This window comes from Cyprinus carpio, chromosome A13, assembly GCF_018340385.1.
Source record: "Cyprinus carpio isolate SPL01 chromosome A13, ASM1834038v1, whole genome shotgun sequence".
In the NCBI taxonomy this organism is placed as follows: domain Eukaryota; kingdom Metazoa; phylum Chordata; class Actinopteri; order Cypriniformes; family Cyprinidae; genus Cyprinus; species Cyprinus carpio.
This window is the reverse complement of record NC_056584.1, coordinates 12,370,554-12,388,513: the sequence shown is the minus strand read 5'-3', so window position 1 is coordinate 12,388,513 and position 17,960 is coordinate 12,370,554. Positions and strand designations below refer to the sequence as shown.

At 36.0% G+C, this 17,960-nt stretch overlaps 1 protein-coding gene across 2 annotated transcripts in view; it reads left to right on the top strand.

Annotated features, from left to right (window-relative positions):
- The window catches only part of LOC109059608 (GDNF family receptor alpha-1-like), a 76,715-nt gene that overhangs the window by 546 nt on the left and 58,209 nt on the right, over positions 1-17,960 (top strand). The window contains exons 2-4 of one of the 2 annotated variants that reach the window (XM_042768825.1): positions 514-816; positions 1,370-1,453; positions 12,484-12,618. In XM_042768825.1, the coding sequence (XP_042624759.1) occupies positions 514-816; positions 1,370-1,453; positions 12,484-12,618 (522 nt within the window). The remainder of the gene's footprint in view (positions 1-513; positions 817-1,369; positions 1,454-12,483; positions 12,619-17,960) is intronic. The other variant, XM_042768826.1, reaches the window with a different exon arrangement.

Here is a 17,960-nt window from a genome sequence, read left to right as displayed (position 1 = left end):
TGGTAAATGATATAGGTATACAATCGATTGATACACAGACACGTTGTACTGTATTTAAAATTAAAACTCAGATGTCATCACAAGACCATCAAAAAGAGTTTTTCATCATTGTAGTCTTTTTGATTCTGTGAAAAATATTGATACGATGTTACAGTTGTCTTATAACTAGGGCATATTTTAGCTTTTGAGGATCAGCGCTGTTTTAGTCTGCTTAAATCTTCTAGTGCTAATATTTTAATCTCTAAAGCACCTTGAGTTTATTAAATCCTTATAATCTTGAACAATATTAACTCGAAAAAAATCATACACTAAATATTAAAAAAACAGAACAATAATGAAATAATAAATATTTAGGCTATACGAATGAAATATTCATTTATTAATAAGTTTGTTGTTGCTTTGTGTTGTCATCGATATATTTTGTAACAGTCCCGAGTAGCCTAGTTGTTGAAGCATTTCTATAAAACGCAATCCTATCCATGATATGATTATTTATATTGTCGTCCTTTATAGATGTGCTGTTATCTGCTGAGGAGTCTTACTTTACTAGCTCAAACCGGCTGGACTGTGTGAAGGCGAACGAGCTGTGTTTGAAGGAGCCGGGATGCAGCACAAAGTATCGAACTATGAGGCAGTGCGTGGCGGGGAGGGAGACCAACTTCAGTATGGTGACTGGAGTGGAGGCGAAGGATGAATGCCGGCTTGCATTGGACGCTTTAAAGCAGAGCCCTTTGTATAACTGCCGCTGTAAAAGAGGCATGAAGAAAGAAAAGAACTGCCTGCGCATCTACTGGGGGATCTACCAGCATTTACAGGGTGCGCGGACTTGCCTTCTCAAATAGTGCACTGTAAATATATGAAGCTGTGACAATATTTAGCTTCAAATTGCAGTATAAAGTCATACACATCCCCAGTATTTTTAATACTTAGCAACCAATAATACTAGGCCAATGAAGTTGCTTTTCTGGATTCTGTAATCAGATAGGGTCACTGTAAAGTCTTCAAATGCCTCTCTGAAGTGTGTCCATTAAAGTTTATGGAGTGTGAGGTCATCTGATGCTTTATGTTAGTGTATGCTATATATGTGTGTGTGCTGGGGGGGGGGGGGGGGGGGGGGGGTGGGGGGGGGCAACTTTCTCAGCTCAACTGACCAGTACAGTTAATCAACCAGAAACTGGCTCCGGAAATGTAAACCAGTCCCATGAATCAATGACCCAAATACTGACTAACTTAAAGGACAGTTTCCAGCTTTGTAGTTTAATGCACACATTAAATAATGACATCAATGATGCACATAAGAAAAATATTTCATAATTTATGTACAGTAGCATTTGATTATTTAGTCACATGTCATTTGTTCATATTACAGGGAATGATTTACTTGAGGATTCTCCATATGAACCTGTGAACAGCCGGCTTTCTGATATATTTCGACTGGCTCCTATCTATTCAGGTAGGATGTGCTTTTTTAATCTGCTTAATTTGTTAACAACAAGTGGATCAAATTGCTACATGGAAAAAAAAGAATATGATTTGGTGTGCCAGTGGGAATGGTATTTTCTCTCATGTCCGACTTGTTTTCCTCCCTGTTTTTCCTCTATATGCCCTTGTGGATGCATGCTATTTTCCAGTGTCTGATCCTCTGGATTTTGGATGGGGAGATATAGTTCTGAATGTTGATGGTTAGTGCCTAGTGGACCATTATAATTGCTGTACACTTCAGCCAACTGTAGGGGCAATGCAATAGCTCGGTCCAGGGATGCAGCTGGAGTGAGGAGTTGCTAATGTGACAGTCACATTTGAATGTGTTTTATTCTGGGAAGGGGCTGCAATGAAATTACTTTTTAAATGTGTTTAAAAAATGTTTGTGAGTGTAGCAGGGCTTGTGTGAATCTGGCCTGAGATGCTGGATGCTGACTTGGATCATCCTCTAGGTGGCAATGTTGTTCCCTACTTCAGCTTGGAGAGGGCCCTAAAAAAAAAAAAACAGAGATTCGCTGTCAAAGGTGTGCACAACAGATGGTAACAGCAAAGGTTTAACAGCGGGAGATGAAGTCAGATTGAAAGTTTTCATTTTCTGAAGCAACTGATTTTCTTAACATTAGATGGAGAGAGGGTAAAGGAAGAGGAGGCTTAATTTAATTAAAAACTTAAATTAAAATATTTTTGAAATGCTTTTTCAAATGCATGAATTACCACTGAATTTTGAAAAAAAAATGTGTATATATATATATATATGTATATATATATACACTAATAAATATTTTATCAATAAATAATGTGTATGAATATAAAAAAAATACTATTTTGGTAACATTTATTTATATATTATGGTTACGTGTCAAAGTGTGTAAACGACTGACTCCAAGCTTTTACAGATTTGTAGTAAAAGAAAAAAAGAAAAAGAAAAAAAAACTTGAGAGGAAACTTAAACCTTCTAAATTCAGTGTCACTGGTAAGTCATGTCAATCAAAATAACAAAACCAAAGAACCACAAAGCCTGGATAGAGCTTCCCTTAAGCAAAATAAGGTGGTAAACACCACAGTAATTAAAATAACATGTACCTCGCTACTTTCCCCTCACTCTCTCTCTCTTTGTGGCTGTGAGAGCAGAAAGTTACGGCAGAGTGCTCTAAATCTGATGGTGCTCCTTATTCCCCATTGTAAAGCTTTTTACAATGATTGACGGCTGAGTTCCATGGCTAAGAAACAGGCCAAGTGGGGAATCAGTCCCCACCTACATCGGGATTTATGACACAGACACTGAGACAAGGCAGACTACAGTCTTGGTGTCTGGGAGTAATAGGTCACAGTTTGAATAGCACTTCCTTCTTAACAGCTAAAAGATTAAAGATGATCTTTTGTTTTAATTTAATTTACATTATTTACATGTGTTTGTTTCAATGTGGTGGTAATATGGTAACAAAAAAAGTCTAAATGTCTCAGCAAAATAGTTAAGCTTATAAATCTTTTATAATTTCAGGCCCTTTCAGAACTGCATCTTAAATTGTCTGGTCAGTAATTGAACTTAAGAGCACCTTTGAATATAAATTTCAATACCTATCCTTAATGATGATTACAATTTTATATTTATACTGTAGTTTAGGAGGAGAGAGTATGGATTGTTCGATCTGCTGTGTTGCATAATTAATTTATGTCACCTTTCTAGCTTTAAATCTGTCCCTCAGAACTGGAACATTTCTGCACTTTTTACCAACATTACTTTTTTTTTACCAGCCATTTGTTTTTGAAGTCCCACACTTTAAAGAAGTCAGATTATGACATGACATCACTGACAGCATATTTAAAAAATAAAAGCTAAAATAGCCAGACACAAAACTTTTTTTTGTATGTTATGGTCTCCCTTTATAAAAACACAGCTGTGCTCTCTTGTGGTGTTGAGAGTTGCTGTGTGTTGCCTGTGTGAAACATACTGAGTCCTCATGAAAACTACCTCTCCCTCTGTCTGTTTTCCTGCTGAGTATCCTGCTGGGTTTTACCTGTATTGATGTCTGCTCTCCACTCGATTAAATGGCTTATTGAATGCTGCAGAGCTTCCTCTCTCTTGGGACTATTGCCCTTTATTTGCCTGAAGTGCCCTCATATTCCTCAGTGCCAATAAAACAAATCCAAAGACAGGGTGATACAGGGGTCAAAGTTTCTATAGTTTCTATGGTAGAGCTGCTGCAGATGGATTGGGTTTGCAGGTGCGTCTCCCTCTGCTCATAAAAGCAGATGTCTTGCTTCAAAATGGCCTGAAATAACAAATAGGTGAGGACAGGGAAATGTAAACTGTTTAGATGGAGAGTTGACTGAGATCCCATTCACCTGGCCTGAATGGAGTTTTGGGTGTTTTTTACATTTTTCTTTTTTCAAGTTTCGCCGGTTAGACTATTTAAAGGGATAGTCCACCCAAAATTGAAAATTCGATCATCATTTACTTACTCTGATGTTGTTCCAAATCTGTATGTGCAACACAAAGAACATAATTTGAAAATTATTGGTAACCAAACAGTTCCAGTTCCCATTGATTTCCATTGTACGGACAAAAAATCAAATGGAATTTAATGGAACCAAAATGTTAACAACATTTTTCAAAATATTTTCTTTTATGTTCTACAGAAGAAATAAAATCATACAGGTTAGGAACAACAGGCTGAGTAAATGATGACAGAATTTCCATTTTTGGGTGAACTATCCCTTTACGTCTGGTGGGGACACCAGAATACTCGCATCCTAAACACAACTTATGCTGGTCTTTTCCATAGCGGCAGCAGGTTTTAGGTGTGATTATACAAAAGCTTGGAAAAGGGACACCATAACTGGGTGGGATTTCCCACTATAATACAAAACTGCAAAGAAAGGCTGTAAATAGAGGGAATTAGTAAAAGAGAAGTAATGTAGGAGGCAGTACGCTTAAAGAAGTGTGGAAAGCACCACGTTTCAGAGCTAGTTTATTCACACTTATTTGGCACTCTCTTGTCCTCTGATCTGAGTTGACTTTGTATTACCTCCACATCATTAGGCTTTATGCAGGAGGAGAACCGAGAGAAAATAAGCACCTGAACACTCACAGCACCCTTTACTCTCCTATGCTGAACACTTTCTTTTTGTATCTCAGCAGTATCTGTTTCTACCATGTTCTGTTGCAGAATATCTGAACTTGGCCTAAGCAGTGGTAATTCAATCTTGATGCGGATTTGGAAAACAAAAGATATTATTGTTTTAGTTTTTTAGATGCATGTGGTAAAATTGGGAGTTTGTCGATAAAGTCCTTAACAATATCAGCAAATTGTCATTTAGCATTTAGTGGCCCTGTGAAATAAAAGGGACTGCGGGAGAATGTGAGACAAAGTGTAATAGCCAACCTGCTATTCTGCTTGAGTTGGCTGGGCTGAAATTGCCTAAATGATGGGGTAGCCATGAGAAAAGGAACAGGACATCTTTAAAATACATCTTTAAAATGTTTTCTTTTTGTTTTTACTAACTACACATTTCTTGTTCATCTAGTTTAAGATTACAGCTAGGTTTTTTGTTTTCTCAGTTCAAATTCAGGAATTTAAAAGATTCTTCATTCAGCTCTGAATGCAACACATTTCAGAACACAACACACACACACAAAAATAAGTTTGTAAAACTAGTACTTAATGTTTACATTCAACATTTAGTATGTTTCGGGGCTAATCAGGGTCTTGTTTTCTTTGCAGTTTGGATATTTTTGTGGTTAGCAGAAGGTTCTAGCATCGCCTTTGCCATCCCTGTGGTGTAACTTTAGGCAGTGTAAGTGGAATGACCTTCCAGACTTGCTGTGCAACACTTCTCAAATTCCCTATACTCACATGACGCTGTGAAGCCGTCAACACCGAGCTAGTGCCAGAGTAGCACTCGGTTAATCAGTTCCAGACAGAGAACACACTGTTTCACAGAGTACGCTGGTCACTGCAAACTCACTATGGCAGCAGAACATGGACATAATTTGTGTAAGATTATAGTACCATACCAGTAATCAAGTATTGAGTAGCATAATATTCTCCTGGTTTTTAATTAGCAAGAATTTAAGGTCGACAATGACATGCCACTTACAGTTCTGCTGTTTCCCCACACTGCCTACCCAGCATTGCTTTCCATTGCACAGGTGTTTGATGCCTCTCTTGACACAAAGCACCGGAACTCCTTTCATTTCAGCGGGAGTGGGAGCACAGCACTTGGCAAGCTCTCCTTAAATGATTCACCCTTCGGAGTCAGCCTCCATTCCCCACTATAAAAGCTCAGTACACCGCAGTGCTGTTCTGGGAAAGTCCATCACACAATACAAAAGCCTTTCATGTTGGCAACTGTACACTGACCGTGCTTAAGCAGGAACTGTTAGTGCGGATCAAGCAGGCCAAGGATGCATCAGGCCATCATTTCCCAGCTCCCCTCTCTCTATTTTGTGGGTTTTGTTCTGCTAAACTCTCTTCTGTCCTCCTGGAGCATGCTGCTGGTCAGGGAGACTTCAGCTATGAAAGCTAATCAATAGCGAGCCATGTTAAAATAGAAACTCGAAGCTGTGAGTACAAGAAACCATTGATTTTTTGTTTCTCTCTTTTTCCTGTCGCCTAAGGTCTTCCGTTTAGATGGCTCAGAGGAATATTCATCTGTTGCTAATGCTCAGGTATACAGTTGCAGTACCGTAAAGGACATTTTAAAACTCAAGTGAAATAGAAAGTAGTTCCATTTTCTGACAAAATCTGAAAAGGCATCAGCAAATATTTTTTATTTGTTTTTTTGCTTTAGGCACTAGTAGTGAAAAAAATACAGCTGTCAGACCTGTTTAACAAAAGGTAATATTTCTGTTAGACATTATTTTTCTTGCATTTATATTTTATATTTGTCAATAACAGCTTTCATGTGAAGTTGTTTAACTATATAAACTCTACATCAGTCACTTGTACTAATACTTGTGTACATATATTATATAAAAAATATTTTTTTTTACTACTTTTTATTTTTTATTAATAGTTTTTTTTTTTCTTTTTTCAGTTTAAAATTAATTAATCAATTAGAACCTTGAAAAATATTAATTTATTTAGAAATTTGTTAATAGCTTGGTATTTTTTTTTTAGCATCACACGGTAATATTAATAATATATGCAATTTTTTAAGGACATTTTTGTTTACATTATACATGTAAAACTATTTTTTACTGTTTGGGGTCACAAGATGATGTCCAGTGTACAATCGGAACAACAAAACTATTAGAAAGACATTGATCTTGATTAACAGTGTTCCCCTTCAAGAGATCAGTTCACCCCTGTCAACACTGAGCTTGTAATTGGCTACATGCCATTGATGAAGTGTAGAGACATGCAGAGAACATTTAGGGCTTTGATGGTGGACTGAGGAGCTCTTAAGGGAAATGTTAACAGACTGACTGTACAGCATGATGTCAATTAGATTTTATGTGGCAGAGTGCTCATCACATAACCCCATCACATCCAGTCCACCATCTGTCTTTCTGCTTTCTGGTGGTCAAACATTCTCCTTGCGGTGGGGGAGATGGTGAGAGAAAAGTGGAAAGCTAAGATAAGTGATTGATACCCACTGACCTTGACTTCTAGCCTGCAGGGCCACACTGATGAAAAGATAAATGAAATTCAAGAAGACTTTCAAAATTTGTACATCTCAAATATATGTTACTGCATATGTCCATGTTTTAGCAACTGTAATAGCTATGGTAGCATATTCAGCTGTGCTACCAAAGTCTCTGGCAGTGAAAAAGTTTTTGCAGATTTGCAGTTTGTTGAAGTTTTTAGTGTTATGGCAGCCCCTGTTCACTTGCATCATTTATTCATGCTGTTGTTATGCTCTCCTCTGAGGCACAGCATAGGGAAATCAAACACTCTCACTGATAACAGCATGAAAAACTAATTTCACTTAATTGTAAATGTGTTTCTTCTAATGTTATTTTGCGCTAAATATGTTTGTGCATGTGTGTAAATGTGTGTGCATCAGTGTTATTTAGTATTATTTCTATTCTATTATAGTAGGCTATTTATTTATTTACATTAGAATACATTTTTTTTCAGTTTATTTTAACTTTAGTTTAACCTGTAATAATTTTGTTATTTGCTTTTTTTTTCATTTTTATTATTTTATTTCAGTTTAAGTAGTAATTAAAACTTTTAAAAATATTATTTCAATTAGTTGCCAAAGCAACATTACTATATTTGTTTTTCAGTTTTTTAAATGAAAAGCTTTTATATTTACATTAATAAAAAATGTATAAATAATATTAATATTTTATTTTATTGCAGTTTAATTTAAATTAACAAATGTTAATATTTTTAGTTTTAGTATGTTTAGTTAACAGAAATAAGTGAAAGTGAAGTGACATGTGGCCAAGTATGGTGACCCATACTCAGAATTAGTGCACAAACACCAGGAGCAGTGGGCAGCCATATTCATAAATAAGCAGTCGGGGGTTCGGTGCCTTTCTCAAGGGTCTCACCTCAGTCGTGGTATTAAGGGTGGAAGAGTGCACTGGTTATTCACCCCACTGATAATTCCTGCCAGACCTGAGACTCGAACCCGCAACCTTCAGGTTACAAATCAGACTCTCTAATCATTAGGCCATTACTGCCCCACAAAATAACATTGGTGTGTGTATGAGTGCAGTGGCATTAATGTCAATACTGCCCTATAAAGATAAAATGCAGTAACTACACCAACACTGAGAAAAAAAAAAATAATAAAATTAATAGGTTGTTTTCTTAATTTGAGCATAGTTGAGTTAACCCTATCTATCATAGGTTATAGATCAGTCTCTAAGAGACACAATTTAATCATAATTCACTATGACTATGTGAAGTTGTTGTGCTTATATTTGCATGCCAGTATAAATAGAAAGAGTTGCAAAAACAGAGAGCTCTACATGTTTTGGTTGTTGTGTGTCTTGCTTCGTCATTTGAGTAACAGGTACCACAGTTACAAGGGCAGGCTGCAGGCTAATTGCGTAATCTAACACAAAGTGTCGACCGGGTGCTCTGGCGTGCCGCCACACGCTGTCCAAAAATCATTTAGTCAGAGGTGACCAGATCTAAGGACTGCTGTGGTTTCTATGATTGGATTGAGAAGTGGGGGAATGATTCATCATTGTTAATAGACACTGCTGACAGCTGGAATCAGTAGGGGCGATGTCCGTGCCAGCTCCAGCTTTGGCCAGTCACCACAGATGCATGCAAAATTTTTACAATTACCACAGCAAGTACCAGTAAGGAAGCAGGTAGATGGGGCAACCACATAATTACTCTGTTTTTAAACAGGTGGGAGGGATGCACACAGGAGACCGAGTGATTTATAGGATTACTATTTAGGAAATAGTAATCCTATAAATCACTATGTGGGATTTATAAACAGCTGCTATACAACTATAACAAGACTAAAACTACTGACTAATCTCCATTTTAGACGTATTTGTTCTGTAAATCTGCTTTTTGATAATACTAATTATAAAATGTTGGGTATAAAAAAATGTGTACGTTTTCTGATAGCCACGCATAACTCAATTTTGACAGAAGATTACACCGCATCAGTATAATGGAATATACAGTGGGATCCAAAAGTCTGAGACCCCATTGAAAATCAAGCATTTAAAATCTCAAACAAACCTGTAATTAAATAAAGTTTTGTGGTTTTCATTCAATTATTAATTCAGAAATAGATCAATTTGGGTCACTAATCAAATAAGTAATTGTGACTTTGATCATGTGATCATTTGTACAGTCAAATGTTCTTCCATTTAAACTCAAGATGCTCTTCGGTTTATTCTCAAATCATACTGGAAGTCATTATCATCAGCTTTTTCATGTTATCCTGCAATTTCTAACAAATAAAACTGTATTAAACGTAAAAAAAAAAAAAAAAAAATTAAAAAAAAAAAAAAGAATTAGCTAATTAGAAGCATTTCATTAGTGGTATCTGAATTTTGGACCCCAATGTCTGTGGTGTTATCTAGTTGAGAAATGTTGGCTTTGTCTGGAAATATCTAGAAAATTTTGTCTGTCGCTCAGAGTTTAAAGCCTTTCAATATAATGAGGAATCGGCTAGCACAATCTCACCAAGACCTCTGGTTCACAGATGATTTGGCAAGTACTTGGTAAGAGAGAAAAAGAGAGTCCGGCAGGGCATGAAAGAACGAGCAATAGAAGGGATGAGAAAAGTTGAAAGCCAGGGAAAATAAACATTAATACATGATTTTCAACTCAGGATGCCTCCAACTCCTCTAATCATGTCTTTGCTTCAAGACCTACAATTGGACCAGACTAGCAGCATCGCACTCCTCTCAGAGTATCTCTCTGTTTTATTCTGTTTGTCTAATCACAGGTGCTCTCCACATATATCCAGCACCTACAAAAATAAATAACTAAATAAATAATCAAAAAAAAAAAAGCTGCCCTGGCATCCAGCTGTTCCTGGCTGTGTCCATGTCTTACAAATTGTCCAGAATTCCCTGTTGTGCTCTCATTTCACTCCTTTTTTATGCTAGAAATATAAAGTCAAGTTCAGAGGGGTCCCATGGTCACAGGAACATAATTATTTTACCATTAATTCCAAGTCTCAATATTTCATAGACTACAGAGTAAATATATTTTCATTGTTGTTGAATTGTTATTCCTACAAAATCAATTTTCTATTTTGTAATGTTTATATATATATAAGATAAACGCCACATTTTAAAAAAATTAACTGACTGCCGTGTGTTATTCTACACATATAGCACGTTCTGAACCCTGTTTTGTCCCAAAAGCCATTATTGTTCACTGTCAAGGTATCGCGAGTTTGTGTTTTACAGCAGAAACCAGCAAGCACCATTGTTGTTTGTGAACACAGCCTGATAAGTCCTTTTTAGCAAATCAGTGCGCAGTATTCAGGTCAGGTGATAAGGCTGGTAGTGACATCGAAAAGGACATGCTAGCTGAGAGGAGTCTCATCAAAGCTGACTAAAACTGATTGAGGATAGATAATTTCCACAAGCTGGATGAACTATATATATATATATTTGATTATATATATATATGGATATATATATATATAAAATATTATATATTTATATAAAATGTTTAAATAGATAAAACAAATAAACACAATAATTTTATAAAAATGAATAAAAACAAATGAACTTCATATGTATGTATTTTTTTTTATCTTTATTTTTTTTTTTAAATAGATATTTGTAATATTTACAGTAATAGTTTTTTGTTATATGGTTTATTTTTGCATTTCTCATCGAACCGATTGCTATAGGTCTTTATGCATGTGAGTATCATAACTTAAAGTACTGTACAACACTCAAGAGGATCTTGGACTTTCTGTTATTGTCTGTGTTGCACTGCATCCAACCCTCCAGACAAACGCTGTAAAAACCTCCAGTTGTTACCTTAAAGGGGTCTTATTATGCTTTTTCACTTTTTCAACTTTAGTTAGTCTGTAATGTTGCTGTTTGAGCATAAAAAAGATCTGCAAAGTTACAAAGCTCAAAGTCCACTTCAAAAGGAGATATTTTATTTAACAGAAATCACTTTTCAAAAACTACAATGAATGACTCGTTTTGACTACAACGCATATTTTCCGGGATTTGTGATATCACAAATACCGACGAATGGGACGAGACCTGGTTGAGCTGCAAAGAGTGTTATCACTGTCTGAGACAAGCTAGTTTTCCCAAGGCAGACAAACTTAGAGTGATTATAAATACTGGGTTTAAATCGCACTCAAATTGATTTGATATTGATGCAATATTTACACTGAAGCTGGCAGCAGGTGGCTATGGTAAGGGGCATGACATTTCTCGACCAAGTACATAGTGGAGCCAATCACAACACACACTTTCCCAGCTAACCAATCACAGCACATTTCATATTTCAGAACAGGCCTTCATTTGATACAGGAACTATTCGAGCCGTTCATGCCAGACTGGGGAGAGAGGTGTTGTAATAATGTAAAATATGTGAAAAATAATGTATTTTTCGAACAACCTAGTATGAGGGCCTGTTCTAGTACAGCCCCGAAACAAAATCAAGACTTTGTAAAAGAGCATAATAGGACCCCTTTAAGATTTTTCCACAAAAATATTAAGCAGCACAACTGTTTTCAACATTGCTAATATATGTTCACTTGCTAATAATAATAAATGTTCACTTACATACTTCCATATACATTTTTTTTTCCAAGTATACAGTACATCTATGACTTACAACATCAGTTGCATAACTTGCATCAGTGTTTTGCGCTATTTGTCTATTCCTACTCCTCTACCATGGCCACAGAGGATAGTAAAATGTCCATCAATTTCAAATTTTCCACATACTGTTTCATGAACACTGCACATTCGGACATGCTGCTTTTGAAATTCTTTATTATGGAAGTACATATATTCAGATGCTGGGTTTGGACTTCCTTGCTCTTGTTTTGTTTAGAACTATACTCCCACAATTCTCTTTTGTGTCACCTTTGCTTTATGTTGTTTCCCCCTGTTTTAACCTTGCCATCTCCTTTTCTGTGCCTGTGAATGCATCTTCTTCTCATTTTTATTCACAGTCTTTGGTTCCTTTGGTCTAACTAGCTCACTTATTCTTTTTGTTGGGTGTTCCTGGTTGTCAAATCCTTTTGTGTATTTTCCAGCTTTGTATTATATGGCTTTAATCTTGTTTTTGTCCCTGTGCTTCCCCAGTGTACAGCTCTTCGTCTTTGAGTTTAGCTGAGCATTGTCTGTTTGGAATTACTTTCATTACTACGATAGCAAAAACTTTCCATTAACAAATCATTTGTATCACAGTAGCATCTGAAGATCTGGAAAAACAACTAGTTCATTATTCCTTTGTTAAATCATTTAACAGAATCAATTAATATAGCCCACCATATGTTCTTCCTAATCTTAGTTGGCGTCCTTTAAAATAACTTTCACTTCACTAAGTGAAAGTTACTGAGTGAATCTCTTTGCAGAGGGCGGGACTAGTGGCGGTCCCTGGATCATCATCACCGTGGCCCCAGGGAGAGGGTCCCAGGGCAGGTCAAGACTGCTTGAGCCTCAAGACCCCAGTAGAAACAGAAGGGCGCACCCAAACTGGGCTATTCTTGGTAAATACGTCACTAATATACATAAAAAGACTGGAGTAAAAGACTATGCATGCCTTTAACAAAGCGAAGCATTTTCCATTGTGTGCCATGATTTTAGAGTGACCTTGGTTTATAATGTATGTACACGTGACATGAATTTTGTAGCCTGAAGGTGTTGCGTTCTCACTTTGTTGCAGGCAGCTGAGGGAATAGAAAAAGAAGGTGAACAGATTAAAAGTAAAGTGATACATTTAGTTCTGTTTAACTAAGACAAGAATTATGAATACAAACCAAAGCATATTTGCAAAGAAACTGTTTAAATTTTGCAAGGTCTTGCAAATAAGGTGAGCGCTCCCTTTTGCCAAACTTTTTTTATTTAATTATTTTTTACAGAATTTAAAAAAATACTTAAAAAACATTTAGTTTCAGTGACTTTGAGAGCATGATTTTTATGTTTTCTTAAAATACTATTGTGTAGCATTAATGGAACTATTTGTTACAGATTTAAGAAGTTCCATTATTTGCATAACTGTAATCTAAACATATTGGTTTGCAAGCTAATGAACACCATCATTGATTATTGAAAACAAACAGATGTACCAATGGAAGGGACCAAAGGGCAAAATAAGGTATGAACTCATTCAACTAAACAGGTAGTGTTCCAAGTTGCCTGCCCTCCATCTGTTGATCACAATATTTTCATATTTGACGCTTAAGTATTTTTTTTTTTTGTATTCATAAAACATGTCATACATACTATAAACTGAGAATGTATGTATATCTGCCTTGAAACATGTCAAGTGTTGCCCAAAAGTTGACAGAAGCTATAAGCAATTGGTACATGACTTTTTTCCTCTGCATGACATTTTATTTTCATCACAAGAAGCATGAATCTGGAAATGGAGATATAAGTGCTTGCTCGGACATTCTCTATCTCCGCTCACACCCTTTCCATCTATCAGCACAATTTGCCAAAAACAGCAAAGAAAGCTAAATGGCATATGGTGAATCATTTACATAAGTTAAACAATGATCAACAACATTATTATTATTATTTTTTTTTTTTTTTTGTACGACTAGTTGACTATTAAAAATGAGTAGTGGTACAAGACCTGGGTAAATCATTCATTTGGCATTATTTGGGTCACAATTACTCAAGAACCAAATGTGTGCAATTCTTATTCCTGTTTGCCAGGAAGATGAAGGCAGCTGACAGAAAATGTTGCATGGTGATATATGAAAATTACACACAACTGTTTTCTTTGTTCTCAGCAGTAGGAACAAAGCTAGATCTATATGCCTTTGAAAAAAAAAAAAAAAAAAAAAACTCTTTATCTCCCTTTTGGAGTAAACAAAGCTGTAAAATATAAAATGGAATATAAAGCAGAGATTAAGTGGCTGGAGTTTTGGCTCTGAGTGAGAACCCAGCGTTCGTACAGGATGAATAATTTAAGCACTTGCAATATTGTGTGTGCTGCAGAGGGGGACAATTTCCCTCTTATACTACTGAACAAGTAGCGCTCATTCCTTTGGCCTCAGATGCTGTTTTCTGAGTGCCACAGCGGACTGATTTGTATTGTCATTATTGTCATTTTAAAGATAAATATTATCTGTAGAGGCTCTGGCTGCCTTTTACCTGTTGACTCAAAACAATTGGAAAACTCAGGCCCTGATTTAAATTGTATGATCTCTTTTCAAAAGCTAGAAAGGTGGGTGTGTTATTGACACGCTGTGAACTCTAAAAGTTATGAAACAGAATATATGGAAATGTAATGTCATAAGTTTGATTTTAACCCAATGGAACAGTGACAAGAGAGCTTGAATATGGAAGCAGTATTCAGATTTTGTCTTGAATAGAAATTTCTTGTACAATGAATATGAGTGAAGTGAAAAAAAAAGTGAAGTGAAATGGAAGACTTGAATATGTATGGAAGACTTGAATTACTTTGCTGTTTTTGACAGGGAACACCTCAGGGAAACATGAATGCATACATGTATACACACGCACATTCACACATACATCAACTTTTCCCCTCAAATCTAAGCTACACTGTAATTATCACAGACACAGAAATAGGTCAGATAATCTAACCATTTCATATTTAACATGGATAACGGTGGTTGGCTAGTCATTTCAACGGTGGTTGGCTAGTCATTTAAAAACCACCAATACAGCCATACACGTCAAACAAATGTCATTGGCCATTGCATCGTCAATTGTTTTGCATGGTGTCAATGTTAAACATAGTTCTCAGTCTGTCATGATTTCTTTATTCAGTTAATGAAATTTTCTGATTATTCAGTGGTTAATATACATATATTAGTGCTGTCAATCAATTAAAAAAAAAAAAAATAAATAAGGTAACACTTTATTTTAAGGTGTCCTTGTTACATGTTACATGTACTTGCTATTATAATAACAATTAATTATGCATAATTACATGCAAGTAACCCCAAGTCAAACCTAAATCCTAAACCTAACCATACAGTAAGTACATGTAGTTAATTAATATTACTCAGGACTTATATGTATAATTACACTGTAACAAGGACACCTTAAAATGAAGTGTAACCAAAACTAATCTCGCATTTTATCGTGATTTATCCCACCTAACATTAAAGTTTTTAAATATGTTTATATTGCAATGATTTCACACATAATCTTTAAATTAATGTAGAAACAACATAAATACAGTATATTTTTAATATTTTTATTAATAACTTTGTATGACTGAAGGCGAGTATCACTGATACCAATACTATTTCTCTGTGAAATTGTTTTTTTTTTCCTCCAATATTTAACCATTGACTAAAGCCATCCAACATTACAGTATAATTGAGAGCTATCAATTTTAACATTAATTAGACTTTAAAAAATAACAACTACTAATTTAAGTTAACTTAAAAGAATCTTCACATAAATCCATTATAATAAATGTGATATTTAGCTGCCTGAAATTGAATCAAGTTATCAGACACTAAATTCTAAATAAAATACAGACGAATCCTCAAAGCTACAAAAGTTATTGATTTCCTCTTTTTTTTTTTTTTTTTTTTTTGTCCTTTGATTAACAGACATCACAGCAGCTGGGTTATTAGGTTACTTTGGCTGCTTTAAGAGCTGCCGCTGCTAAACATGACGTGGATCTGACAGGCATCGTATTTTCTCACCACATTTTACCTTTTCTGACTCGCTTCAGGTCTTAAAGCCTCTACTAATGAGATGACGAGTTGAATCAGGTGTGTTAGATGAGGGAGACAGTGCTGTGTGCTCCAGGACAGTTTTGAAAACCACTGCATTGCAGAGGTATGTTCTTAAATGGGACTCATATATAACAAATACTGACATGCATGCACAGTTTTTAGGTAGCTTTAATCACCTTTTTGGTTGCTGCATGCTCATAGTTTTTGTGCTTTAATTTGAAATGATATACAGCCCGCGCCATCGCATTTGTGCACGCAATTAAACAAAGTCTAAATAAACGGGTATGCGATTTTGGAAAGGCTAGCAATAGCAAGCTTGCTTTGAAAGCAAGATCCCACCCTCCCTGCATAATCACTCTGCAAAGCCACGCCTTCTCCAAAATACATGAATGCACACAGCAGACCAGAGCCTAATCAGTGACACGATGAGAGATTGAATGCAACGCTGTCAGATTACCTCATCTCATTCACTGGTGAGAAAATATTACAGTACAAAGCGCATAACGTTACAATAATAATGCTTTCCATTCTCCCTCAGTCAGCAATAGTGTAATGGAACACCCTGATGAAGTATCATGTCTGTGTGAACAGTGTTTGGAGAGGTATGCAAATACATACCTTGACAGGCTGGTAGGACAGCCTATGGTAATTTTCAAATCTTCGGATTTTGTATGCTTAATCAAAATGTTTTCTACTACAGGGGTTATGAACCCTGTCCTGGAGGACCCCCCAGCCCTGCACATTTTATATGTCTCCGTCATCTAACACACCTGATTCAACTTATCATCTCATTAGCATAGACTGCAAGACCTAAAAACCATGAGAAACATAATTAAAACACACAAAAATTTCAGTGTTGGGGGTCCTCCAGGACAGGTTTGAAAACCCCTGTTCTAATACACTCACTTATTTGTTTAATGAAAAATCCCTTACAATTTGCTGCAACACACAGTGTACCTGTAATTCAAAATGTTCTCTTTATGAAGCATTTTCATTAATATTAATCTATAATACCTGTCCTTCCCCATCTGCTTTTAAAGTGTTCTTCCTCAGACAGCTGTATGTATGATCCTCACTGTAGTTTTTTTTTTTTTTTTTTTTTTTTTTTGAAGTGGCTACACTGTAAAGCAATATTTAAAATACAGCCAGATACATTATCATTCAGAGCCTCCAGATGGGGGCCAAGTAAACACACAGACTGGGTAATATGAATATTTTTTTTATTGAGAACAGTGGAATAGAAATTAAATCCATCTCATTTGCATAACAGACAGTGCTGTTGAGGCATTCATGTATTTGCTCAGTCCTGCGTGAATATTCCAAGTTGTTTACGACTGGGTAGGGAGGGGATTGTTTAGCAATGTGGCCCCTCTCCTCCATGCTCGGTGCCTTTCATGTGCTGTTGATTTAGTTCCTGGCCATTTGTGATCAGTACTTAGAGGCGGGATGAAACCAGGAAGCAGGTCAGCGAGCCCTCTGTGAAAGAGCCCGGAGGATTTGCATGGCCCAGGCCCAGTCATGCATGCATAATCACAGCCACTCGACAGGTGACTCTGGATAAAATAAATAAATATATAAAGGCCGGAAAGAGCAGGCTATTCCCGGAGACCTTGAAATTATGTTCCAGCTTTAGAGCATTAACAGGATCCAAGCTGGCATGGCAGCTGGCCTACAGGGGAATAGACGAGGGGTAATGAAAGTATGGCGTGAGCTTTGGAGAGCCCTCTCACCACCGTCCGCTCCAAATTGCCAGTTTTTCAGGCAAGAAATTACCAGTTTACTATATATATATATATATATATATATATATATATTTTTCATTCGTTGTAACATAAAAGATACTTGTCAGTTATCACAACAGACAGACTAAATTGATCACGTCTTTTCTTTCAAATGAAATGACTGTTTGCCCAGCAGGACTGTGAAACTGAATAAAAGCCATTACTCTTTAAATGAGTGATGTCCGGATAAAGTTCATAGGGAGGTATTCACCGAAAAAAAATTATTGAAAAATTATTTGATGAGTTATGATCATACAATACAAATATTGATTTTCATGTGTGTGGAAGGATAGATGATTTTATCTAGTGCTGTTTTTACAAACGTTTACAAATAAACAAATCATGTTCATTCCTTTGCATACACAGACTCATATTGTT